This window comes from Meriones unguiculatus, chromosome 3, assembly GCF_030254825.1.
Source record: "Meriones unguiculatus strain TT.TT164.6M chromosome 3, Bangor_MerUng_6.1, whole genome shotgun sequence".
NCBI lineage: Eukaryota > Metazoa > Chordata > Mammalia > Rodentia > Muridae > Meriones > Meriones unguiculatus.
Genome location: NC_083351.1, coordinates 68,214,762 through 68,241,849, shown reverse-complemented (window position 1 = coordinate 68,241,849; position 27,088 = coordinate 68,214,762). Strand labels below are relative to the sequence as shown.

Here is a 27,088-nt window from a genome sequence, read left to right as displayed (position 1 = left end):
TCAATCTGGACTCGATCAAACCAAGCTCATCTTCCACTGTGATGTGTTTATGTGTGTGATGTCACCAGAATGAAGCTGATTGTGTGTGCAGCCTCACTACCCACCCACTAACAATTTGTCTACACACTAGTTCTCTGCATTGTAGTTATGACTTCCTGAGCTCAGTTGAACACCCTGGGTGCTCGTGTTTGTTGTTACTTTTCCAAAATTGCTTGCTCTCATTTCTGTGCTTGGTTTATTGTTACAAAGCATTTAGGAATAATCTTGTATTTCATTTGCAAAACAATCTCACTTTCCCAAAGTGAGAGTATGCTATGGTATTCATCTAAAGTACCATCCTAGGGTAAAGTGTTGTTTTCAAATGACAGGTGACTGAATGTTTACACTATTGACCTCTAGCTTTGACATATTTACATGTTATACATGATCAATTCAGTATACTTAGGATATGTGCTGTTTCAATCCTCTAATACTTTGTGAGGTGGGAATGCAAATTCTTCACCTGATTTATTTTGAATTATATGGTGCAATATTGTTAATTATGATCACTGCCAGCATACCAGGAAAACACCATATTGTAATGTCATATTTTTGAGTTTACATGAACTGATTTCCTCTGGCCTAGATCTTTGATCCCAACCACACTCGGTATGAAGTCCCAGTGCCTTTGGACACCCCCACTGCTCCAACCAGCACCCCTGAGGCCCGTCTCTATGATGTCCTCATCAAGGAGAATCCATTTGGAATTGAAATTCACCGGAAGAGCACAGGCACTGTAATGTGAGTGGTTCCTGGTCTCACTCTGAGTTACTGCTCTCCTAAACACGCCTCACCGGGTGCAGTGTCCTTGACGACAGCTTCATAGTGCCATGTTCTGATCGATGATGTGTTGGTTACTTTCCATGGCTGTGATAGAAACACGACCAAGACAAATTATGGGCGTGATTATTTGAGTTTCTGGCTCCAGTAGAGACAGGCAGTCATGCAGCCAGAAAGATGGGCATTCACATTTTGAGCAGCAAATAGGAAACAGAAAGCTAATTAGGATGGTGTGAGGCTTTGAACTCCAAAGCCTGTCCCCAGTAACAAACTTCTCCTCCAAGGCCAAACTCCTAATAGTCTACAAACAGTGCCAAAGTGGGGACCAAGTATTCAAATACAGGGTTCTATGGGGGAAATATCTTATTTTAACCACAGCAATGAATAAGTCCTTTCTGTTGTTAGAAGAAATATTTTAAACTCTGAGTGTGACAATTAAGGCAGTTACAGGTATATGGGTATACGTTGAACAAATATTTATTGAATTCTTCTGTACAGTAGATACTGTTCTAGGTACTGTGTTTCTATATTTGTACTCTATTTCTTCTCACAAACAAAATTTAAATTATTTAATAAACAGTATTTGATACAGTGACAATTTATATGTTGGAACAATCAGGAATTCAGATTATGTGCTGATTCAGATACAATGATCTGAGCTTGACCATTCAGAAGAACAGTTGATATTTGATGTAGAACCTAGTTTAGAAGTCCCACATGGACTTTTTGGAAAAGGAACATTTGCGATAGAATGATAGAAGCCATTGTTATATGCCTGGAGGAAGGGTATGGGTTACAATAGGGAGATTCCATTGAGGAAACAGGATGAAGGTGGGTGAGAAAGCATGGATGCTAGGTGGGCTTTCAAACAGGAACAGCCCTGGAGTCTCCACAGGAGGCTCTCATGAGACGTGAGTGAGCATGAGAGAGTGAGTGTGAGTTGGTGTGAGGTGCTCATAGCTCTCCATAAGTTTAGGAAGTGGACCATCAGAAGTCAAGACAGAAGCCATGGTGAGTTTGGAATGAGAAGGTGATGAAATGTTTCAACTTGCTACTATAGACAAAACTAAAGGGACACAATGATACAGTTAAGAGATTAAAGTGAGAGTGATTGGGGCATTTAACAGGCGTGTCTGCATTTATTGCATATATATTTTAATATGGAAGGTCTCTAGAACTGAAGTGTGAAAGTGGAGGGCTCTGTGGTGCTCACAAGGGCAGCCTTTGCAAATGACTAGGAAGCTGACATTCTCTTGTCCATGTCCCTTCTCGCTCTGCAGCTGGGACTCCCAGCTCCTCGGTTTCACCTTCAATGACATGTTCATCCGCATCTCCACCCGCCTGCCCTCCACATACATCTATGGCTTTGGGGAAACTGAGCACACAACCTTCAAGATAGACCTGAACTGGCACACGTGGGGCATGTTTTCCAGGGATGAGCCCCCGGGGGTAAGGACAGAGTGCTTGTGTTCTGTGTTCTCTCCCTCCACCCATGCTGTGTCTTATGCTTCTTCTTTCCAGACTCCACTTGATACTCACCATCTGCCAATAGATCAGAGGTCATTGTTGGGTGCCTTGTTTCACATGCATTTACCTTATTTTAGTGAAAAGACTGGACACAACTAAGTAAGCAAAGTTCTGTTCATTGTCTTTCTTGGGCATTATTTCTCATAATCGCTTCTGTTTTCTCCCCTTGATCTCAGTACAAGAAGAATTCCTATGGTGTTCACCCTTACTACATGGGGCTAGAGGAGGATGGCAATGCCCACGGAGTCCTCCTGATGAACAGCAATGCCATGGGTAGGACAATGCCTGCACCTGCTATTCTGTGTGCCGATCATTCTTTGTATAATGTCATAACATGATTGACTTAGATATCTCTGATATTCCTCTCAGGGAATATTTTGTATAATAAACACCAACACTGATAAAATGCGATCAAGTGAGCAGCCACATAAATAGAATTAATTGGAAGCTTTGAGTCAGAACATTCACTCTAGGAAAATGAGCTTATATAGATCATTTGTATGGCATATGGGAAAATGATGAACACCAAGAGTCTGGAAATGCATGTGTACAATACTGGAGCAATATGAGGAAGATCCCTAGTGAACTGAGAGTACTGTATCAATGGTAGCTTTGCCAATATAGGATATTGGTGTGTTATCACTGGGAATGTTGCAGGATATACACACTGATGCTCACTGTGATTTTTTAAAAACTATTTGTCTTAAAATATTGTGAAATAAAATGTATAATAATAAATTTGATTGAAGAAAGACAAAAGACAAGGCTCACTAAACTGTAAATACCCATGGCTTGAGGACTTTCGTTTAACTTCTTCAGTTCTGTGTGGGCCTACTCCAGATCATCTGCTGTCATTGCAGTGCAGAAGCAGAAAAAGAGTGAGGATTTCAGGGCTCATCCTTCCTCAATGTGAAGATGATGTATCATGGTTATTAGTTTTATTTTTCCTTGTGTTTTCAGATGTGACATTCCAGCCCTTGCCTGCCCTGACCTACCGTACCACAGGGGGCATTCTGGATTTCTATGTGTTCTTGGGCCCAACTCCCGAGCTTGTCACTCAGCAGTACACAGAGGTGGGAAGGAATTATGTTGACTCTGCAGCACATTTCTTGTTTCAAATCCCATTTTCTTCAGCACATTTGCTGTTCCAAAGCATGCATTCATTACTGTAACTGTCACATGATAATCATAATAATCAGTGGCTTTCACTGAGGCAGGAATATTGTACAATGGAGAGCAAAAAAAATGTCATCCTTATAGCTGTTGAATTTATACCACCTCTATACATTATAGATGAGCAGATGCATTGTCACAAAAACATTCTAGTAAGCTAGTGACTGCACTGGTGTAGATGGTTGGAGTGGTGATGATATGGTAGGTGGGGTGGTAACTCTTGATGGCAGTGGTAGCAGTTTTACTAGAGCTAGTAGTCATGCTGATGAAAGTAGTGATTGTGATGGTGATGGTGTATGTGTTAAAAGTGATGGATACGGTGATTGGACTGGGTGAACATGATGGTGATGTGACAGCTGTGGGGAGAGGAGATGCAGCTGAGGATGCTAAATGTCAGTGTTATGATAGTGACATCAGGGAGGCAGAAATGATGATGGAAATGGTGGTGATGGTGGTGGTGGTGGTGATCGGTGTATCATGGTGGCCACGATTGGCTATGGTTGTGAGTTTTAAGATATTTTGATGGTCATGATAGTTGTAGTGATGAAGAAGCTGACATCTGGTGGCAGGGAGTGATGTGACATTGATTCTATAGTAATTAACAAACGTGTGCAAAAGTGTCACACACTATCATGCATTGAGACAACCGCATATACAATTTATTTTTTATAAACACCCTGTGGGATGGATAATACCAATATCCTCTGTTTGACTATTGCAAAGCAAGCACAAAGAAGTTACTTCATTAAGCCCAGGCTCACACTACTGGGAGGTCCTGCAAATCATTCTCCGAATCTGGCAGTTTGTGTCACATTCAGGCACACATACATATATACCACATGCACACACAATCAGACACACACACATAGAGCACTCCTTTTTCTTGATTTAAATTTGTAGATCGTGTAGCTTTGGAAAAAATAATTTTCTTACTTTTTATATGACCTTCACTCAGCTTCTTCTTCTGCTTTCTAGTTGATTGGTCGTCCTGTGATGGTACCTTACTGGTCGCTGGGATTCCAGCTATGTCGCTATGGATATGAGAATGACACTGAGATTGCCAGCTTGTATGATGAGATGGTGGCTAAGCAGATCCCCTATGTACGTACATGTCATGGTGTATGGTCTCTGTGACCCAATAGAGAGCTCAAATGTCCCTATTTTAAGACTTGTCATATGAGTTCTGCTAGGACACAGTGCTTTATCACAAGACTCCAACAAAGTAATAGCATCTTAGAGCACTATTGCTCAGAAAGACGGGGAGTCTGTAAGGCTGTGCCAAGGCAGTTTCTGCAGTATCATGCTTCCATCCCTTTTTTGAAAACATGACTTTAAGACATTCAGTCATAATGTTCTTTGTAAGAATAAGAGATTTTTCTAACCATAATTATGTCTAATAAATATCCTAAACTCAGCCAGCCCCCATAGATGTAGATTTGACTTCAGTTCCAACACTGTTAAAGCACTTCAGCAAACCATTTGATCACCATCAAGTCTGTTGCTTGGTGAATGCTAGAGACTTAGATTGATATTCAAATGGAAACCCACAGAACCAGCCATTTTTTTAATTAATTAATTTTTTATCAATTACAGCTTATTCACTTTGTATCCCAGCTGTAGCCCCCTCCCTTGTCCCCTCCCAATCCCCCATCCTTCCCTCTTCTCCTCCCAGGCTCCTCTCCAAGTCCACTGATAGGGGAGGTCCTCCACCTCTTCTATCTGACCCTAGTCTATCAGGTCTCATCAGGCTGGCTGCTTTTTCTTCTTCTGTGGCCTGTTAAGGCTGTTCCTCTCCCAGGGGGAGGAGATCAAAGAGCTAGCCCTTGCGTTCATATCCTAGACAGTCCCTGTTGCCATTACCAGGGAACACTCTTGGGCACATAGCTGCCATGGGCTACCTCTGTGCAGGGGTTCTAGTTTACCTCCATGCCTTGGTTGGAGTATCAGTCTCAGAAAAGACCTCTGAGCCCAGATTTTTTTGTTTCTGTTGCTCTCCTTGTAGAGCTCCTGTCCCCTCCAGGTCTTTCTATCTTCTTCTTTCATCAGATTCCCTACGCTCTGCCTAAAGTTTGGCTATGAGTCTCAGCATCTGCTTTGATACCCTGCTGGGTAGAGCCATTTTTATTTGAGGACTCAGGATCCAATACTTTGAGAGGATCCTGTAAAACACTATCACAATGTATTGATTTGTACTTAAAGTTTTATTCTTAAACATTGTTCAACTGATGAGAAGTAGCTTCTGCAGTGTGTCATACAACAAGAACTCTTTGGTTTCTCTGAACGTTGGCTATTACATGCTAACTACATATTTTGTTTCACATTGCACTGAAGTACTTTTACAGTTCATGTTCTGTTAGAAAGCTAACCTTATTTTCTTTGAAAAAGAATCAATTTCAGAGGTAGCTTGCAGGGAATACCACTACCCTAGCTCCTTACACAGTACTCTCTCTTACAATGTTTATTTTTATCTTTTCAGTAACCTTTTCAGACAGGCATAGGCATCATCTATCATTCTGTAGGTGGCTTTGACTTGGTCATTCTGTTCTTGAGTGGGAATTAGAAAACTCACTGATAGTCCCGGGGCCCATACTTACAGTATGAGATAGCTCTGGTTTTGAGATGAGGCCCAGCAGCATCCACTGCTTCCCTGTGTCATCCCCAGGATGTGCAGTACTCAGACATTGACTACATGGAGAGGCAGCTGGACTTCACACTCAGCCCCAAGTTCAATGGGTTACCAGCCCTGATCAACCGCATGAAGGACGATGGGATGCGGGTCATCCTTATTCTGGTTAGTCCTCCTGTGGCTGTGTAGGCTGTGGATGGGACACTGGATGGGCTTGTGTGGGGATGGCCTTAGACTATCTGTTCTTTCCTGTTGTTACAGATAAATACAGGTGTGATCAATACAAATGTAATTCTTGGGTGTCAAGAAACCTTACAGTGCAAATTGAAACGGGGAACTTGCCTTTTTTTTTCCACCCACATTTGATTTTAACTTTCCTACCTACTTTGTGCCCTGATTGCAGGACCCAGCCATTTCTGGCAATGAGACACAGCCCTATCCTGCCTTCACCCGGGGTGTGGAGAATGATGTCTTCATCAGATATCCTAATAACGGAGACATTGTCTGGGGAAAGGTATGCACTGGGTGGTCATTTAATGATCCTCAGCCTGGGCCAGAAACCCTGATGATGTGTATGTATATTTGGTTTTCACCTATTCCATTTGGTCTTTGAGGTTTTGGTTTTCATTTTAGAGCCAATGTTTATTGACAATAGTTAAGAGCTTCATGGAATCCACTTTTCTATAGAACAATCCTTAATGAAAGCTGGAGTCCTAGGACTAGGGATTAAAGTTTTTCTAAGAAATTTTGTCTATGGCATATTGTCTGAGTCATTTTTATTGATATTTCTTTTTTCTCCCCACAGGTCTGGCCTGATTACCCTAATATCACTGTGGACCCCTCTCTAGACTGGGACAGTCAAGTGGAGGTAAAAGCCATTTGTGGATGCTGAATGTAGTCAGGGTTGCCAGGAAGATGCAACTCTATCTAGGATACTAGATGTGTATACACTTAGGACAGAGACATGTAATGAAGAGTAACTTGGGAACATTGTTCCACTTGTCAGCTTAAGAGGCATTGTTTTATGTGTAAGAGGCAAGGTTTTACTCAAGTTGTCATGTTGGTATTATTGACCTAGGGATTTTAGACCCAGACTGCTCAAGTTTTCTGTCCATATTTTTACATGTCACAGTGACAATTTCAAATCCCAGGCTTCCAGGGACTAAGGATTACTAACTCATAACTGGATGCTTAGCTCTAAGAGTCTCATCATTTATCTGAATAAGACATTTCTTTTCCTTTAAAACAGTTTGCCGTATTTGTCTTCTGTTTCTTGATTTTTTTTTCTGTGTTTCTTTATGTTCTCACAAAGGCTGTTGAATACTCAGGCATGAATCAGGCACTCATGCTTCCCTCCTGCATTGGATCCTGTAAAGATTTTGCTTTTACTTTTATTTGTAGTCTTGTATTATTAATTTGCTTTCTTCTGTGAGTATGCTTTTCCATGTATTAGAGCCACGTACCCTGGGTTTCAGCCCTAAATTTTTTTCTCCTCTTTACTTGCATTTTTTGTGTGGATGACGGCATTCCTGGACTCAACTGGCTCAGGATGTCTCAGGTTCTCCTCTTGCCAAGATGTTATCCAATGCGGTGATGCAGCCTGTTTATTTTTATGCCAGTTTTCTCTGAAACCCCTTTGACTGGTATTCTCAGGGCTGAGATTAAGTGTGTGGCCTGACCTTGAACAACAATCATATATGGGTGACAGGGATTACTGCAGTATGTGCTGCCGGGAAGTGAAAGATGGTTCCCGTGTACCAGGCATGTGTAAGTGTTGAGCTGATGACGAAGCTATGTGTGGTTCATGAGGTGCAGCTGTGGTCTGGAAACCTTGTAAAGTCAGGGTCAAAATCATGTGGGTACCATCGTTCTGGTCACGAGTTAGAAACTTTAAATTCAGGTTTTCACTGTGCAAAGTCCAGGATCACTTTTAGCAGCCTATTTTGCACAATATGGATGGTCTCCAAAAACCAGAAAGTTATGTTTTTGGGGTTATACACCTTGACTCTATAATTCGTTCTAATTAGTCAGGAATATCATAATACACAGGCTCTGGTCGGACATCACTATGGACAACTGTGGATGTGTGAGATTTCATGGAATTAAGTTCTTAGTAAGTGCCTACGTTCTCACATGACATGTTCATTTACAATAAGCAGATTGTTTGTTACTTTGACAGCAATACCGAGCCTATGTGGCCTTCCCAGACTTTTTCCGTAATTCAACTGCCCTCTGGTGGAAGAAGGAGATTAAAGAACTCCACGACAATCTTGAGAATTCAGCAAAGAGCCTGAAGTTTGATGGCCTGTGGATTGTAAGTGTGTGTGTATGTGGTGGTTGCAGCATGTGGATTCTTGGCATTGAGCAAGGTAATAATGATTTCCAGAGAAGGAAATAAATATACCAAAGTGCCGATCATCTGTCAAACTTAAGAACTGTCCTCACTGAGGAACTTGTCTGACGTTTCTGCTGTAACACCTTTACAATAATTAACGGAAATTCCTTCAAACGTGGTTTGTTGTAAGGGGAAAAGTAGATCATGTAGCCAGTCATGTTGAGGTCAATTGTTCTTTCTAGGTTGTGCTTTCCTGGTGGTTCAGTCCTCTCTGGACAGGATCTACCCAGAAGTGATTGCTTAATATCGAACGTATATTTCTCTGTTCCTCATCTGACAAGATTTAAGTATGTTTAAAAATAACCCATAATTTTTCTATATGTAGGATATGAACGAACCCTCCAGCTTTGTGAATGGGGCAGTCCCTTCTGGCTGCAGCAGTTCTGATCTGAACCGTCCTCCCTACATGCCCCGTAAGGACCTTGGCACTCTCCCGTGGTGGCACAATGGCTGGAAGGAAGATGAGGCTGGCCTCCTCGTGTTACTTTGACCATCAAGGACACCTTCCTGGAATGGTTTTGGTTAAATGGGGCCTGAGACGAAAGCACATTATTCTCTAAGTGGAAATGTTAGAAAATTTCCTGAATTTGTCCAGAAATAATGCAACTATGATAATGTCTCTGTGGCGTGATAGCTTACAGAATTTCTTATCTCACCAATATGTGTCATGAAGTGGATTCCCCTTTGCATAGATCTCATGCACTTTGGTGTTAGAGTTATGCGTATCTATAACTTAGCTCCAAATATTATAATTAAGATGCGTTGTGTGACCCTCCAGGGACATTACCACATCCAAGTTTTCTAAGCTGAAGGCAGTAGACCAGCCTATCCTCTCACAGAAATGTAATAAGAAAAGCATGGGAAAACCTGTGTATTAAAACTTATGGGACCGGAAAGATGGTTCAGCAGTTACTAGTGAGTACAGTCTTGACAGAGGACTCATGTCAGGCGGATCAAAACCAAACCACTGCAAACTGCAAGTCCTAAGTTCTGGTCTCTGCTACACAAACACACATGCGTTCATGCATATGCACACACACACACACACACACACACACACGTACACACACACACACACACACACACACACAGACAGACAAATAGATCAAAGTAAATCTTATCATGACACTTGTATCCCGGACCTGCCCCAGAGTGAATATTTGAAAACCTGTGTTCTTCCCACACCCCTATTTTCTTTGGTGAATTTGATGTTGAAATGCCTTCAGTTCCCTTGCAGCTTAGAGAAGTTCATTGTTCTCAGGCCCCTGGGAAGGGGAGTAGGAGCCGGGGAGGGGCTGTTAGTCTCAATATCTCCTGGAAAGTGGTCAAGAATTCAGAGTCAAGGCTGAACTACACTGACTTTCATCATTTTCTTCAGATGTGGAAGCCAGGGACAGGGGCCTGAGCAGCAAGACGCTGTGCATGGAGAGCGAGCAGATCCTTCCCGATGGCTCCCGGGTGCGGCACTATGACGTGCACAGCCTGTACGGGTGGTCCCAGGCCAGACCCACCTTCGAGTGAGTGGCCTTCTCCACTCTGCCTTCTCCAGTTGATGGAATCTAAAGGGACAGTCAGTGATGGGGTTCTCTTCCCTAATTTGACCTTCATTTCCATGAGCTGAAGAGCAATTTAGCTATAACTTTGTAATTATAACGGAGAAGGAAGTTTTAAACATGTACATGACATCAGTGAGAAACTGCTGGTGAGGACCCACTCCTCTGGCAACACTAGGTCTTTACCCAAGGTGTCAAGTATAGTACTAAGAAGTAGCTTTAGCTAGAAGGGACAAAACAGGAAAAGGAGGGCTGAAACTTCGCTCCTTCATTTCAGAAGTGAATAATCTTTTCAGATGTCTGCTATTTTATTTTTATTTGTTTCTTAATTTTTCTGGACACTTTCATAAGATATTCAATTTTCTTTTATTGAATAACAGGGTGTTCTGCGTTCAAAGTATAGTACTAATTGTCCTGTGGGAAACTTTGGAAAGGAATTTCTATTCTTTTCCCTCACATATAGCAAACCAAGTATTGGATAAATAGCTAAGATCCGTTATTGCAGGCCTACCATTTGGTGACAGCAGGTCGGTTCATCATATGATGAGATTTTTGTTTGTGTTTGTTTTTTGTTTTGTTTTTGTAAATGATGAAAAGGCATGTACAGGATTCTCCTGGTGTTAACATTCCCATTGCCAGCAGAATCCTTCCAAATCAGAGTTCCTGATGCCCTCCAATGATGCAGCAAATATTTGCCATTCTGCTCTAAGCACAAGGGTTTGGAGGAAAGGCTCTATTTGTTTCTTTCCCCTGCCTCTTTTCATTATACCTTCTTGTGTTCCAACCAGAGCTGTGCAGGAGGTGACAGGAGAGAGAGGGATCGTCATCACCCGCTCCACATTCCCCTCTTCTGGACGCTGGGCAGGACACTGGCTGGGAGACAACACAGCTGCCTGGGACCAGCTGGGGAAATCCATCATTGGTGTGTGGGCTGTGCCCAGGGCTTCTGCAGACAGGGCTGGGAGTAGGGTCCTTGGCGAAGGGGGAGGAGGCAGAGGATGAGTGCCTGTCCTGACCCTGCTGCACCTCTCATTGCAGGCATGATGGAGTTCAGCCTCTTTGGCATTTCCTATGTAAGTGTCCTTTGCATGCTCCTCCTCCCTAGCAGGGTGGCAGGGTCTCAGAGAAAAGCAGCAAGAGCTCACCTTGTTCCTTGTTGTTTCAGACTGGGGCAGACATCTGTGGGTTCTTCCAAGATGCTGAATATGAGATGTGTGTTCGCTGGATGCAGCTGGGTGCCTTTTACCCCTTCTCCAGGAACCACAACACCATTGGGACCAGGGTAGGCTGTCAGCTTTCTCCCCTATACTGTGTCACTGGGAATGCCACCCCAGGTTCTGAGAACATCCCTTCTGTCTGCGTTCCTTAGGGAGTTCTTCAAAGCCAGTAAGCTTCTTTAAGGTTTTTTTTCTTTTCTTTTTCTTTCTTTTTTTAATTTTCTGAGAGAATTTTGCTTATTTTTCTCAGTTCATTATGAATATTCTAGAAGACTCCTACATAATTTTCTTTAGTATATGACTCTTTTGTGGTGTGGTATGCAATTCTGATTGGCCTTGGATGATATTGAATTCCTTAGGTGTCTTGGGTAGGCTTTGAACTTTTTTTCTCATTCTGCTGTAGAGACAAGACCCTGTCTCCTGGGATGAAGCCTTTGAGAATATTTCCAGAAGTGTGCTGCAGACCAGATACACCCTGCTGCCATATCTCTACACCTTGATGCACAAGGCCCACACGGAGGGCAGCACTGTTGTGCGGCCTCTTCTCCATGAGTGAGTGTTGAGCAGGAATCCTGCTGTCTAGCAAACAATTTACCTTTCATGTAGGGTTGAAGTGAAAGAATCCAAGTAGCTTTCCCACATTGGGACAGTATATCCTGTTCTTTTATGGGCACTGCAGACAGAAAATGTTTTTCACTCTTTTAATGCAGTGTCACATAACTGTTGTGTTGGATGGAAGACATTTACTGAACTCATGAAATGAAACTCCCAAGTCGAACAAAAAAGTTTTCTTTTCTGGCTCTATGAAGACTCCTCTATTTGGTGTAGGGGTTTTGTTATGTGGACCCTGATCACAACATGTTCATGTAAACAAGGAGGGCATGCGAAGGAGAGATGGCAAGACACCATGTGTTCTTGCACTTATGAGAATGAGGAAATGGAAGATGCTTTGTAGCAGACAGTGTGTTTCTGAAGTTTGCAGGCTACAACACATAGGATGTTAGTTTAGTGTGATCCTTGTCAGTCCCATGAAGTAGAAAGAAGGCAGAGGAGGTAGCTGCACTTCTGGGGTCTGAACTGGGAGACTTCTTCGGGGACCTGTTCTGAGTCCCATTGGGGTCAAATTGGCACCTTCATTTCCCCTTTTAGGTTTGTGTCAGACCGGGAGACCTGGAGCATAGACAGACAGTTCCTGCTGGGTCCAGCCTTCCTAGTCAGCCCTGTGCTGGAGCCTGTGAGTATGGAGACCACTAATGGGTTGAATGGCTGGATTGGCACAAGTTTTGCTGTGAGGGGATCTTGAGACAGGGTTGCTTAATTTACATTTGTATCTTCTGATACTTCTGCATGTCTTAGGGTTTTTTTTTTCTTTTCCTTTCTCTTTTCCTTTTCTTGCCTTTAACCCTTTAATGCAAGCCTGACATCTCTAGTTTCCAGGACAGCTGAGAAGAGGAGCAGCGTTGTCGTGTATTTAAGGATATAATCATTTCTCAGATAGCTAAGCTAAAGCATGTAGGGTCAAGTGCAAGAAATATAATGATTTCTTATTTTCTTTTTTTATAAGATAAGATTAACCAGAGACCTAATTGTGGCAATGTATGTCACCTTATGTTTTTCTGTCCTTGAGTATTTCTTCTTTTTTGAGATTATAACATAACTACATTGTTCCCTTTGCCTTTGTGTCATCTTGTGATACTAGCTAGTTTCCCCCTTCCTTCTATACATGGTATTGAAGCCAGAAATTAATTTACTTGCTCTGTGTATAATGCTTTTAAAAAAGTGAGTAGATAATTAACATACCTTGCATCTTCTTAAGCCTGAGAGTTTTTCTTCTGCTGTATATTCCATATTCCTACTCATTTCTTTAACGAGGGGATAAATACATTTATAAGGGAGTGTTGTTTGTTTATTCTCTGAAGTCTAAGGGGCTTCTTGAAAGCACTTACTTTCTGTAGGCTAATTTCTGTTGTTGCAAATGGAGCATGATTCTTGACACCATAAGAGAGAGAAAGTAACTTTGTCTGATCCTGTTAGCTTTATTATCATTTTGACTCCTCACCAATGTTTACTAGTCACAGTTTCCTAGATAGCTGAGTTCACTGCCCACACTTTCTTTGTATTCTATTTCAGAATGCCAGAAGTGTCCGTGCATATTTCCCTGAAGGCCACTGGTATGATTATCACACAGTAAGTTTTTCTTTGTATTTATTCAATTTAGAAAGTGGCAGCAAAAGGAGTGTTAGGATATGATAGATACTAAGTGTAATGCCACTTCTGGCAATGACCTCTTGTGGTCTTGAACGGCCACTTTACTCTCTGTGATCTCATTTCTTAACCTCTGACCATGACCGGTTACCCTCCTGCATGCATCCTGCAGTGGCACTCAGAGCTTCTCACTGCTGCCAGCCTTGTTTAGAGTCGTCTTTCCGTGTGAATCTATCACTTTGTCCTCAACTCTAAAACAACAGTGTTCCAATTCCTAGCAGAGGACAACTGCAATGTGTCATAGCCATTGTGGGATCGGTTATTGGGTCTGCTAGTGACCTGTAGTGAACTGACATCAATACTGCTACTCTACATCCAAAAGCCTGGGGCAGCCTCACAAAAAGGAATCATCTATCACAAAACGTCATTGAAACAACACCAGGAGAATGATACCATGCTCTTTTGAGACAATATAGGAAGGTTTCAGGCTCTGTATTAGGTCACTCTGTACCTCCTAGAAGGGACAAGGTAAACGTGTTAATAAGGGAAGATAAAGTTGGGAATACTCTGAAGAAGATATATAAATAATGCTCTTTACTTAGATGTTTTCTATGAAGCAGGAGTCACAAGTGTTAGTGACCTGGTTGGAGTATGAGTGAGAGTGAGGTGAAAATCAGTGGCCTCTTTGTGAAAGGAAAGTTCTTATATTGCCCTTGAAGAGAATGTGACAGAGGCTAAGAAGGAGTGACAACAATCCCCAATGTCACCTCCCCAACTTAGAAACAGGGTGTAGAGTAACAATGGTTGGAATCCACAACCCTCCTCTCTGCACCAGCCCCTCTACCAAGGATGGACGTTCTCACAGGATCTTAAAGTTTTAGATACAGCAGCTTTAACACAGCAGAGGGGAACAGAGTATGAACACTGCCTGTGTGGAGTGGAGGGGACCAGGCATTTTTTTCAGGGTCTACTGTGTGCACTGTCCAGGGAGGTGTGTGCTCTTTGGCTCATCATCTCTTCTCCTGCCACAGGGTGCAGATATCAATTCAACAGGAGAGTGGAAGACTTTGCCAGCCCCTCTTGAGCACATCAATCTTCATGTCCGAGGGGGGTACATCCTGCCATGGCAACAACATGCCCTGAACACAAACTTGAGGTGAGTGATGGGAGGGGGGCTCTGTTTTGCATGCAGGTGAGCTCATTCTTTTGTGGTGAAAGCCATGGTTACATCAAGCGTGATTCTTAGGACCAAATTCCTTTTCTGCACACACCTTCTGTGGTATATGAGCATGTGCTTTGCCCCTTCTCACAACTGCTGCTTTGCTCACCCCTGGTGACTGGAGTCTGCTAAGGCAGCAGTTGGAATGTAGTGAGGAAGGATGATGCTTCCACCTCTGTGTGTGTGCAAAATAACTGTGTGCTTGCGTGTATGTGTTTGCACGTGCATGCAAGTGTGTGTGACCACACTCTGTCCTTGGATATTTCTTGTCCTGTTCTTGAGAAGCTGTGGACTGAGAGCCCCACCCTGATTGACTTTTTGAGACCTTCTTCCCTGTTCTACTTTCAACCCTCTCAGTCTTCAGGACACTGACTGCTCTGGCCATCAGCATCCCAGCTTTTCCAGGGCTGTTGCAGCTCTAGTTGTGAAAGCGCAAGTGTTGAGAAAACTCTGTTCTGGTTAGTTGCTTACTCTCCTGCCCTGGTCTAACTATCTCTCCCATGTTTGCTGCCCTTGTCCCACTCATTCTTAGTTCTAGATTGGTATCTACAATGTGTCCTTCTAACACGTTAATTTCCCACATTTACCCTGACCCCAAAGAGCCTTTTCTCTGTTGTGATTCACAATGGATTCAAGAGTACCAACTCAAGTGTCCAGTGTCTCACTTTCCCTTGATAACATTTTGGTCCAAAATTGAAACTAATTTCTGCTAAAGAGCTCCACCTTGATGCCAATATTTTACTCAGATAATTGGTGTATTTATTTACAGCAGACAAGGATGTGTTAGGAGGGTAGAAACCTATCTTTTTCTTTGACTACCCTCCCTGCTTTATTTACTGAAGTTACTGACTTTTATGAAAAGGTGTATAATCCAATGACAATTTTTTTTCCTACTCTTTTCAGCTTCAGTCCATTCTGGAAACTCATATAAATTTGTCTTGCAAAAATGAAAATTTCATTTTTCTCTCTTCTTGAAATCTGGACTCCTTCACTAGTGAATCCATGTACTATCCCAGCGAGTTTTCAGGTTGAGCACCCACATTTCATGCAGTGTCTTAATAAGCATACAGACCACCTATGCCCCAGACATGACTGCAAATGTAACTACCTCACTAACTACCTTTGGACATCTTCTCTCAGTGCCCTTTATGCTTGACCAGTCTGTAAAATCTACTAGTCACGTTCTTCACCGTCCCTATCCCCTAGTCCATTTCATCTCTCAAGTTTCTACTAAATCATCTATTGTGACTAGCCTGTATTAATTATACAAATTAATCATGAAATATATATATATATATATATATATATATATATATATATATAATACATTGAGCATATCCATCTACTGCTTCCTTTTGCCCATAATTTCCTGCCCCCATCCCTCAACCTTGGTAACCATCTTATTCTGTCAGTTTTTTTTTCTTTGTTGTTATTTGTTTGTTTCCAGTTTTCATTGATAATAGAAATGAGGGACAAACATGTAGCTGCTTTTAGGGTTTATTTTTGTCCTCCAAAGAAAATAATAGTCTTTAAATAAAGTTAGGTAGCCAGGCATTGAGGTGTATACTAGAATTAGCACCTGAGTGGCAGAGGCACTGGGTCATGAGTTCACAACCAACGTGCATGGGCCAGGTAGCCAGTTCTCTGCTACTCTGAGCTGATTGTCTCAAAAACAAACATACAACTTCAAAGAAAGACATTCTCCAAATAGTTATTGTTATGTAGATGAGGCATATTTCTTTTTTTTTCAGATTTTTTTGTTTGTTATTATTATTTACATTTTATCAACTCTGCGTCCCAGGTGCATCCTGCTCCCCCATTCGCTCCCAATCCCATCCTCCCTCCCTCAGCTTCTCCCTGCCCCTTTCCAAGTCCATGGACTGGGGAAGATCTCCTCCCTTTTCTTCTGGCCCTGTTTTTTCAGGTATCTTCAGGGCTGGCTGTGAAGTCCTCCTCTGTGGCCTAGCAGGACTGCTCCTCCCTTCGGGGTTGGGGAGTCAAAGAGCCTGCCATTGAGTTCCTGTCAGAGATAGTCCCTGTTCCCCCTATTATAGGAAATCAATCGGTTATTGAGCTACCACGAGCTTCCTCTGAATAACAGTTCTAGGTTATATCCATACATGGTCCTTGGTTAGAGAAACAGTTTCAGAAAAAAACCCTGTGCCCAGATATATTTGGTCCTTGTGGGGCTCCTGTCCTTTCCCTGTCATACTAACTCCCCTTCTGCCGAAGTTTTGGTTATGCGTCTTAGTATCTGTTTTGAAACACTGCTTGGTAGGATCTTTCAGATGCCTTCTGCTGTAGACTCCTGTCATATGTCCAATGCACATCTCATTTGTCTTTCTAAGTGAGGATTGATCATCTTACCTTGATGAGGCATATTTCATCTGTTCCTGAGTAAAACTTTCTGTAGCAGAGAAAGCATGAAAACCTGCAGCAGCAGATACCCTGCTTATGGGATGGTCTCTTCAGCGACCTGGCCACAGCATCATTTTGTGAGACTTTCTCCATTCCACACAGTTGCTATATCAACGCAGCCATAGATTTCTCTGAAGCTGATGTAGTGATCCTGATGTTCACTCCCTGGCATCCTGTCTGAGTATTTGTCTCTGAGATGTGGGATATTTTTTTTTTCAATGCAGTTTATTCAGGAACCTTGAACAATCATCTGACCCTGGGGAAAGCCAGCCCACAGCTTAAATAGTCTCTGGGTAGCCAACCCCAGCGTGCCACGTGGGCAATGCAGATAGGTCCACATACATGGAAGCAAGCCAGATCCTCAGCCTTAGTCAAATATGGAGTTGTTTGTGACAGAGAGTACTCACCATCGGGACCTATCATTTGATACTGCAGAAAGTGTCTTCTAGCATCCTTGCCTCTGTCTATAGAGGAAAGAAGTCATCTATGACTAATACCTTTACCTACTGGAAATTTGTTTCTAATATTTTCCAAAATCCCTTTTGCTCTAAGGGTTTGTGTCTTGTGTAAATCTTATTCCCCACAGCCGGAAGAACCCTCTTGGTCTTATCATTGCCCTGGATGAGAACCAACAAGCAAGAGGAGAGCTGTTCTGGGATGATGGGCAGTCAATGGGTGAGTACCTTAAAAGGGGGTGGCCAAAGAAAGCTGCTTCAGACTCTGTCCCTTCATTCTTGCCGGCCATTCAGCTGTGGTGACAACTCACAAGGCATCCTAACAGCAACATCACTGATAAAACATTTGTTTCTGGTTGTACTGGTGAGAAGCCATAATAGATGAACCACAGATGGAGACAGAGCATCCTTGTCTTTGTCTCTGTGGCTCCGTCTCTCTCTTCTTGAATTTTCTCTTTGGTCAGAAATATCTAAGGCTCTCATGTCATTATTAAAAGACATCTGAAGGACACATTACATGACTCTTCTGTAATTCACTTTTCTGTGAATATTTCCACCCTGTCTCAAGTCCTTGGGGGAAAGTGTTAATCATCTGAAAAGCATACTCATGTCAGGGGAAGGAAGGAGCCCACATATGTCTGATTACATGCATTTTAGGTGCTTCAGCACATTTCCTTCACTTTTTTCCTTCCTTCCTCTTTTACTCCCTTCCTTCTTTTCTTCCTCCCCTCCCCCCCAATTCCTTCCTGCCTTTTTATTGCTTCCACTGCACTAACAATTCTCATGACTCTAATTTTGGAAATGGAGTTCCATCAGAGTTTTGCCTTGGGAACACTGCAAAGGAAACTTTCACAGTTCTAGAATTAGGAGAAGACAAATATGTGGGCTTGCAGGCTCTGCACACTTACAGGAATGTGCAAGAGTTATCACAACAGTTATTGATGCTTCTGTAACCTGTAACGGCAGCATTGGCTCTATAGAACTTGTTATTATCATGGTTCATAGTCCTTGAACAGCCATCCCCAATTTACCCTTCTACTTGCCCCTGAAAACTACAGTGTAGTCCTCTGTTTATAATACTTCATCTATTTATCCCCTGTACGAACAGAGTTCATGTATTGCTTCTCTTTTGTTGACTCACCCACTTCTCCTAGTACATTACTAGGAGATCCATATTTATCTCTGCTCTCACAATGCAGAGTCCTTTTCTAATACTAAAGATTAACAATTGTATACATGCACTGTAATCCTTTTATTATCATCTGCTTATTTTTACTGTTTTACCATCCTGGCTCTTTTAAAAAATCAAACAGATTTAAAATATCATCCTTAGGAAGGATTATAGGGGAAATTTTCTTTCACACTGGGCCTGGTATTGTGACTTTAAATACAACACCAAAACAAAGGCTAGAAATCATAAAAGAATTTACATGGCCACAATGGAGAGCAACATAGGCACTTCTTCACAAGTTGAAAACACAACTACCATATAGCACCGAAGTCCCATGTCTAGGTATGGACCATCCAAAAGACTGGAGACAGTCTGTCTGTCACAGCGATACATGGCCTCTCACATTCACTGTGGTATCATCTGTAAAAGGAAAGGTCCAGAGACTGCCACAGTGTCCGATGGATGAATGAAAAAAGATGTTGTGAACACAGAACGGGTGAAGTGCTCCTCAGTCAGGAAGAGACCAAGGAATCAGTTTTGAGGAGAAGAAGACGAAACATGTGTTCTGTGTTCACCAGGACAGTCTGACATCTCTTTCTTCTTTCAGATACTGTGGCCAAAAACATTTACCTTTTCAGCGAGTTTTCTGCCACTCAAGTGAGTAGCATATTTTAATGAATATTGTGTGGGATTTTGTCAGAAAGTGAATTTACATGTTAATGATCAGTCTTTATGAGGTAAATAATTACTATTTATGTCCTAATGAAAAATAACTGTATCAGCTATGTTATCAATAAGAGGCAACGGTAACACTAAAGAAAATCAGCTAGCATTGTAAAAGACATGTTTGTAAAAAGTCTATCTGATTCCCCCATGGTCTCCACTGGCATCACAACAATAAATTTGCATCCCCATAGCATGCAGCAGCATAGGAAACTGAGAGGCCTTCAGAGCAGCCTGAGGGTCTAGTTTATCCTGGGGTATCTGAAAGCCTAGGGCCTCTCCATGTTCATTCTTTGTTCATAACTATGCTTGATTGTGTTTCAGAACCAGTTGAATGTGACAGTTTCAAATCCCAACTACAAGGATCCCAATAACCTGGCATTCCAGGAAATCAAAATCCTCGGGACACAGGCAATTTTCAATGTTAGAGTGAAGGAGAACGGTGCCCTCACTCAAATGTCTCCTCAAGTCAGTTACAATTCAACCCTGAAGGTAAGAACTCATTTTGTGAGAGAGCTTTTCGCAGACATCCATGGTATCATGGTAGCAGTTCTTGCTAACATTTTACGGTTGCTGAAGGACAGGAGCATGTCTGAGGCCTGTAAGGAGGTCAGAGAATTTGAGAAGATAGTAAGACGGGAGATGGTTTGAGCCACCATGACTCCAGTTTTTCTTTCCTTATTCTCTTGTCTCTCCATGTTTGCTTAATCTCAATGTTTATAGGACAGGATCTTCTGGAAGTTGATGGCTTGTGCTTGAAGGTTAAGGTAGAGATGAAAGTCCCATGATTAAAATGTTTAAATTAATTTTATTTCTTTGGTTTTAATTTTTTTTTTGTTTTAAACTTCATTTAGATATAGTATAGGTTTTCTAACATATGCATTTGGAAGAAATATTTTATGAAAAAGAACTTGGTGGTCCTACTAACTAACTTGGAGGGTGATTAGGAAGTGGTATTCTGACAGATATAATGAGACCTAACCTTTCCTTAGGACTTCATTCCATTCTTCTAGTCTCTCAGCATTATGAGCATCCTTTCCCTAGTCAACTGAGCTTTCTACTAAATGGCACAGTGATCACATTTGACATTTTCTTATCATATTAAATGTATCACTTTACATACATATTGCATACATCGTGAAGTTAGAAACAGGATTATGTGGTTTGTTGTGTCTACTGCATAGTATAAGACAGCTGATGCATATGTAAAAACAAGTGTTGTTCATGAGAGAAACTGAGATAATTAGCATATCACCAAAGAAGCTCTTTATTGTTTGATTCAGGGTGGTGAGAGGTACAATTCACATATATAAAAATATATGAAAATATTAAGGAACCTCATCTAACATTTGTCAAATATCTACTTTGGTGTTAATTGCTGTTCAAAGTTTAGTAGATTAAATTGGGAGCAGCTTTCTGGAGAAGAATGACTGGAATACTAGTTTTAAAAAGTTTCATGGAAATGGAGAGATAGTTCAGCAGTTTGTAGCATTAGCTGCTCTTCTAGAGGCCCTGGTTTGATTTTCACCTACATGTTGGCACCTAAACGTTTGAACCTCCAGTTTTTGGGATCCATTGAAACCTCTGGCCTCCATGGTTATTGCTCACAAATAATGTAAAGACATGCAGGCAGGCAAATACCCATACACATAAAATAAATTTGGATCCGTCAGCATTATGTGACAAGATGTCCGAGATGGCAAACAGATGTAAGGTCTTTTTCTGTAATAAAAAGTTCATTGTTGAAAATTGCTGGTATTGACTCAGAGGTTGAATTTTATCAGAATTCCATTTTATCTTGTGTAATGACTTGAAGTAGCTGCTTGGATCCAGTCACAAAGTACTTATTCTAAGACAGAACAAAAAAAGGAAAACCAAAAAAAGAGAAGAAAGAGCAAGGTACAGATAACGCTGAAGAGGTAGGCCATTCTATTAAGAAAAAACCCTGGCCAAGCAAGGGAACTCAGATTTTTTTTTTTTTTGGCCTTGCTAATACTACAGTCATTAAATTCTCAGCTATTAATGGTCAGAATCTATTCTTTAAACACCAAGAAAGAAAAGTATATTTTATACAAAGAAGATAGCTATTACTGTGTTCCAGAAAGGGCCCTGTTTTTCTAGAAAGTATTTGTCTTGATAATGCTCTCCAAATTGAGCTTTCAGAACTGGGCAGTTGAAGGGCTCGGAAGTCTTCCATTATCAGTCTGTAACTCTATACCTGACTTAGAATAATGGAAATTGAAGCTTATATAATGATATATCTAACTCCCCAGTTTAATTGATAAATCTGATATAAAAAATTGAAGAAATTTGAGTTGAGATTCCATAGAGCACAAGAACTCCAATCTGAGACACATTACTCAGGTTGCTCTGTGCATTAGACGCTCCCACCAAATGGGTCATGTTAAACATTTATTTCTTACAAAATAAATAATGGTCAAGTTGTCGTTGGAGGGGATGAAAAAATCACAACAGGTTTTCCTTGGTCTATCTCTAGACAATGTGATATAGAAGGTTTGATAAAATAGTGGATTTTCCTAGTGTCACTGACTATGTCTCACCCCATAGATACAATTGTAATTTTGTAAAGTTGTGTGTCCTTTAAGTCATTAAACGTGTGTCCTATGGATAGACTAAAAATGGCATCTATACTTAATTTCCATGAAAAAGGCTTTTGTCCTGAGGATGAATTTCCCTTCCTTCAGGTTGCCACCATCACAGATATTCAGCTCGTGCTGGGAGAAGCATACACAGTCGAGTGGGACAATATAAGGGACCAGGAAAAGATAGACTGCTATCCTGATGAGCATGGTGTTTCTGAGGAAAACTGCATTGCCCGTGGCTGCATCTGGGAGGTAACCATGCTGAAGATGTTCATATCACCTGAAAACCCTTGCAACCCAATCTAATTGTTTGTAGCATAGCCCTGTAGCCATGGTTTATTAAAATCCACAGGAAGAAGAGACTCCAGATGAGCATTATTTAGGTTGAGGGGTGGAGTGGGAAAAAGTGGGATGTGTTTACTCTGCTCTTTTTAGGTAAGGAAGTTAAATTCATGCTTACTTAAAAGCTTTAGGCAAGAATGAATGAAGCTATGCCTTTGTCTCCACATAAATTGACTCTTCTAACTCTGTTTGAAAACTTCTTATCCCTGCTGATACAGAATATTGACTTTCTTTTCAGGAATCCAGCTCTCCTGGGGTCCCTTTCTGCTACTTTGCCAATGGGCTGTACTCAGTCAGCAATATTCAGTACAGCTCACATGAGGCCACAGCTGACATCTCCTTGAAGGCTTCTCTTCATAGCAATGCCTTCCCCTCCACACCTGTGACTCAACTGCAGCTGAGAGTGACCTACCACAAGAACGAAATGCTGCAGTTTAAGGTAAACTCATGGTGTACCATCCAGTGTGGACAGGGCCTTTCTAGTTCCACTACTCTTTGCAACTTCGTGTCATGAAATTTTGAAAAGACTCATTATATTTTCATAGCAAAGTACTCTAGATCATCATCGTAATGATGAGGGCTATTAGATGACTGAAAGAATAGAGAGATCTCCACAGAAATTGAATTAGAGGAAATCATTGTGACTAAGAGGAAATTGCAGCAAGGAAGCAGATGAAGGTGCTAGGGAAATAGGGCAGTTATGGCTGAGTTTAGTCTAGGTATAAGGATAAAGATGGGAAACAGTGGATGCATGTGAGACCTTGAGATCCCTGTCATTCCTATAGACTCTAAGAGGAAGATGTGCATGGAATGACTACCATGTTCCTAGATTGCATGCATGCCTATGAATGGTAGGGAATTCAAGAAACTGAGCAGGTTTGTGATTGACAGTGTAAGAGGAGGAATAAGCATTTGAATAAAATAATTGGAGACATCTTTGAAATTCTCATGGAAGTGAGTTCTTTATCTTCCATGGTTTAATTAAACCAAGGAAGCAAGGATGGAGAAGCTATCCTGTTGCTTTTTCCTTTTTAAATTGTGAGCTGCTCTAAGACAGGATATGTTTATTTAACTATAATTAATTAATAAATAATTTTCAGGTTTCCCTGCATTCCTCATCCACATGTTAAAAAAATTTGTCTTCTGTTTAGAAATACCACACCAATTTCAGGGTGAATTTTTCCTACTATCCCAATGATAGAAAGGATGAACAAATGTTCTAGAGCTCATAACAGTGAGACCTGACCCAGATCAAGCTCTTAAATTGGACAATGTTCTCTGGTATGCTGACTAAGCCCTGGATTATGAGGTTAAGAAGACAAGACATTCAACATCTAGTCTCTGTCAGACCCTCTAAGAGTATGCTGCGGTATTCATGGTATTCATCTAAAGTACCATCCTAGGGTAAAGTGTTGTTTTCAAATGACAGGTGACTGAATGTTTATACTATTGACCTCTAGCTTTGACATATTTACATGTTATACATGATCAATTCAGTATACTTAGGATATGTGCTGTTTCAATCCTCTAATATTTTGTGAGGTGGGAATGCAAATTCTTCACCTGATTTATTTTGAATTACATGGTGCAATAATGTTAATTTTGATCACTGCCAGCATACCAGGAAAACACCATATTGTAATGTCATATTTTTGAGTTTACATGAACTGATTTCCTCTGGCCTAGATCTATGATCCCAACCACAGTCGGTATGAAGTCCCAGTGCCTTTGGACATCCCCACTGCTCCAACCAGCACCCCTGAGGCCTGTCTCTATGATGTCCTCATCAAGGAGAATCCATTTGGAATTGAAATTCGCCGGAAGAGCACAGGCACTGTAATGTGAGTGGTTCCTGGTCTCACTCTGAGTTACTGCTCTCCTAAACACGCCTCACCGGGTGCAGTGTCCTTGACGACAGCTTCATAGTGCCATGTTCTGATCGATGATGTGTTGGTTACTTTCCATGGCTGTGATAGAAACACGACCAAGACAACTTAAGGACGTGTTTATTTGAGTTTCTGGCTTCAGAGGATTAATCTCCATGATGGTGAATTGGAGGCAGGCAGCCATGCAGTAGGAAAAAATTGGATTTCACATCTTGAGCTGCAAATAGGAAACAGAAACCTAAGTAGGATGGTGTGAGGCTTTCAACTCCAAAGCCTGTCTCCAATAACATACTTCTCCTGCAAGGCCAAACTCCCAATTGTCCACAAACTCCTTTCAGTTGTTAGAGGAAATCTTTTAAACTCTGAGTGTGACAACTAGGGCAGTTACAAGTACTTAGGTATACGTTGAATAATTATTTACTTAATTACTGCTGTGTACTAGATACTGTTCTGGGTACCGTGCTTCTAGATTTGTGCCCTTTTTCTTCTCACAAACAAACTTAAAATTATTCAGTGAACAATATTTAATAACAGTGACAACTTGCCTGCTGGAATAATCATGGAATTCAGATAATGTGCTGATTCAGATACAATGATCTGAGCTTGTTCATTCATAGGAACAGTTGATGTAGCAGTAGAACCTAGTTTAGAAGTCCCACATGGACTTTTTGGAAAAGGAACATTTGCGATAGAATGATAGAACCCATTGTTATATGCCTGGAGGAAGGGTATGGGTTACAATAGGGAGATTCCATTGAGGTAACTAACAGGATGAAGGTGGGTGAGGAAGCATGGATGCTAGGTGGGCTTTCAAACAAGAAGAGCCCCAGAGTCTCCACAGGTGGCTCTCATGAGACATGAGTGAGCATGAGAGAGTGAGTGCAAGTTGGTGTGAGGTGTTCATAGCTCTGTATAAGTTTAGGAAGTGGACCATCAGAAGTCAAGACAGAAGCCATGGTGAGTTTGGAATGTGATGAAATGTTTCAACTTGCTACTGTAGACAAAACTAAAGGGACACAATGATACAGTTAAGAGATTAAAGTGAGAGTGATTGGGGCATTTAACAGGCGTGTCTGCATTTATTGCATATATATTTTTATATGGAAGGTCTCTAGAACTGAAGTGTGAAAGTGGAGGGCTCTGTTGTGCTCACAAGGGCAGCCTTTGCAAATGACTAGGAAGCTGACATTCTCTTGTCCATGTCCCTTCTCGCTCTGCAGCTGGGACTCCCAGCTCCTCGGTTTCACCTTCAATGACATGTTCATCCGCATCTCCACCCGCCTGCCCTCCACATACATCTATGGCTTTGGGGAAACTGAGCACACAACCTTCAAGATAGACCTGAACTGGCACACGTGGGGCATGTTTTCCAGGGATGAGCCCCCGGGGGTAAGGACAGAGTGCTTGTGGTCTGTGTTCTCTCCCTCCACCCATGCTGTGTCTTGTGCTTCTCCTTTCCAGACTCCACTTGACCCTCACCTTCTCCTTTTAGGCAAATGGACATACTGTGTGCTCCCCATTTATTCCTTTGTTCTTAACAGAAAAAGCTGACTAAATTCTGCAATCAAATCCTGTTGAGTTCCTTTCCCGTGCACACAGTCTCCTAACCTCTCTTTCCTCTATGACTCTCAGTACAAGAAGAATTCCTATGGTGTCCACCCTTACTACATGGGGCTAGAGGAGGATGGCAACGCCCACGGAGTCCTCTTGATGAACAGCAATGCCATGGGTAGGATGACACCTGTGTCCTCTTACTGCATGCCAATCATTTCTGTGTGGACTTACAGTTCTCAAGCTTCCTGAGTTTCTTTAGAATATAATTGACTTCATTGTCTTTTAAGACCAAAAGTATCTTTGTGGAATTTGCTTTCCCTCTTTTTGATCTTTTGTGTATATTTTAATTATATGTAATTTGCCAATTTTTTTATTTCACAATGTAGCTTACAAAAGCTTTCATTTAACTTTTTCAATTCTGTATCGAGTTACTCTAGCATATCTGTGGTCAATTTGTCCTCATAAACAAAAGAGGGTGTTGGGACTCCAGGGTCAGTGTTCTGAACATAAAGGATTCTGCATGATGTCCTTTTCTTGTGTTTTCAGATGTGACATTCCAGCCCTTGCCTGCCCTGACCTACCGCACCACAGGAGGCATTCTGGATTTCTATGTGTTCTTGGGCCCAACTCCCGAGCTTGTCACTCAGCAGTACACAGAGGTAGGAAGGAATTTTTTTGTTTTGTAGGAAGGAATATATTTGTTGTGTGTGTGTGTATACATACAGTCACAAAGTGTTTCAACCCTGATATACAGGATTGCCATATAATGTAACTGTCACATGGTACCTGAGTTTGTTGTCTTTCTCAGAGGAAGATATAACATAGAATCAGGGCTAGTGGTTATATACTTATAACTAATAAACTTATGCTTTCTCTATCTATTGGTGTGTAGCAGAGTATTTGTGGTAACTAGTGGTGGAGATAGTGTGGAGTTATGCTAGTGTGATGGAGCTATGGTGTGGTAGAGTTATGGTGGTGTTGTTGATGATGTGGTGAGGCATGATGGTCTTGAATGCAGTGGTAGTACTGTAGGTGAAAGAGATTGTGAGGATGGTGACTGGTATGGTGATAATTGTTGGGAAACAGTAGGAGATGAGGTGATGATGAAAGTGACTGTAGTGGAGTGGATATTGGGAGTTGTGATAATGAGGTTCATATTAGTGATGGTGGTGGTAGATGTGATGGTAGTTTTGGTACCATCT

General features: G+C 41.6%; 1 protein-coding gene across 4 annotated transcripts in view; it reads left to right on the top strand.

The window, feature by feature from the left end:
* Positions 1–27,088, top strand: part of Mgam (maltase-glucoamylase) — a 132,705-nt gene that overhangs the window by 55,110 nt on the left and 50,507 nt on the right. For all 4 annotated transcript variants that reach the window (XM_060380124.1, XM_060380128.1, XM_060380125.1 and 1 more), the window contains 27 exons: positions 626–780; positions 2,100–2,268; positions 2,523–2,619; positions 3,307–3,419; positions 4,495–4,620; positions 6,182–6,310; positions 6,549–6,659; positions 6,951–7,013; positions 8,325–8,459; positions 8,866–8,953; positions 9,919–10,057; positions 10,882–11,015; positions 11,132–11,166; positions 11,259–11,375; positions 11,714–11,862; positions 12,460–12,544; positions 13,441–13,497; positions 14,547–14,671; positions 17,739–17,827; positions 19,386–19,435; positions 19,826–19,993; positions 22,207–22,356; positions 22,685–22,885; positions 24,133–24,287; positions 25,553–25,721; positions 25,965–26,061; positions 26,433–26,545. In XM_060380124.1, the coding sequence (XP_060236107.1) occupies positions 626–780; positions 2,100–2,268; positions 2,523–2,619; positions 3,307–3,419; positions 4,495–4,620; positions 6,182–6,310; positions 6,549–6,659; positions 6,951–7,013; positions 8,325–8,459; positions 8,866–8,953; positions 9,919–10,057; positions 10,882–11,015; positions 11,132–11,166; positions 11,259–11,375; positions 11,714–11,862; positions 12,460–12,544; positions 13,441–13,497; positions 14,547–14,671; positions 17,739–17,827; positions 19,386–19,435; positions 19,826–19,993; positions 22,207–22,356; positions 22,685–22,885; positions 24,133–24,287; positions 25,553–25,721; positions 25,965–26,061; positions 26,433–26,545 (3,219 nt within the window). The remainder of the gene's footprint in view (positions 1–625; positions 781–2,099; positions 2,269–2,522; positions 2,620–3,306; positions 3,420–4,494; positions 4,621–6,181; positions 6,311–6,548; positions 6,660–6,950; positions 7,014–8,324; positions 8,460–8,865; positions 8,954–9,918; positions 10,058–10,881; positions 11,016–11,131; positions 11,167–11,258; positions 11,376–11,713; positions 11,863–12,459; positions 12,545–13,440; positions 13,498–14,546; positions 14,672–17,738; positions 17,828–19,385; positions 19,436–19,825; positions 19,994–22,206; positions 22,357–22,684; positions 22,886–24,132; positions 24,288–25,552; positions 25,722–25,964; positions 26,062–26,432; positions 26,546–27,088) is intronic.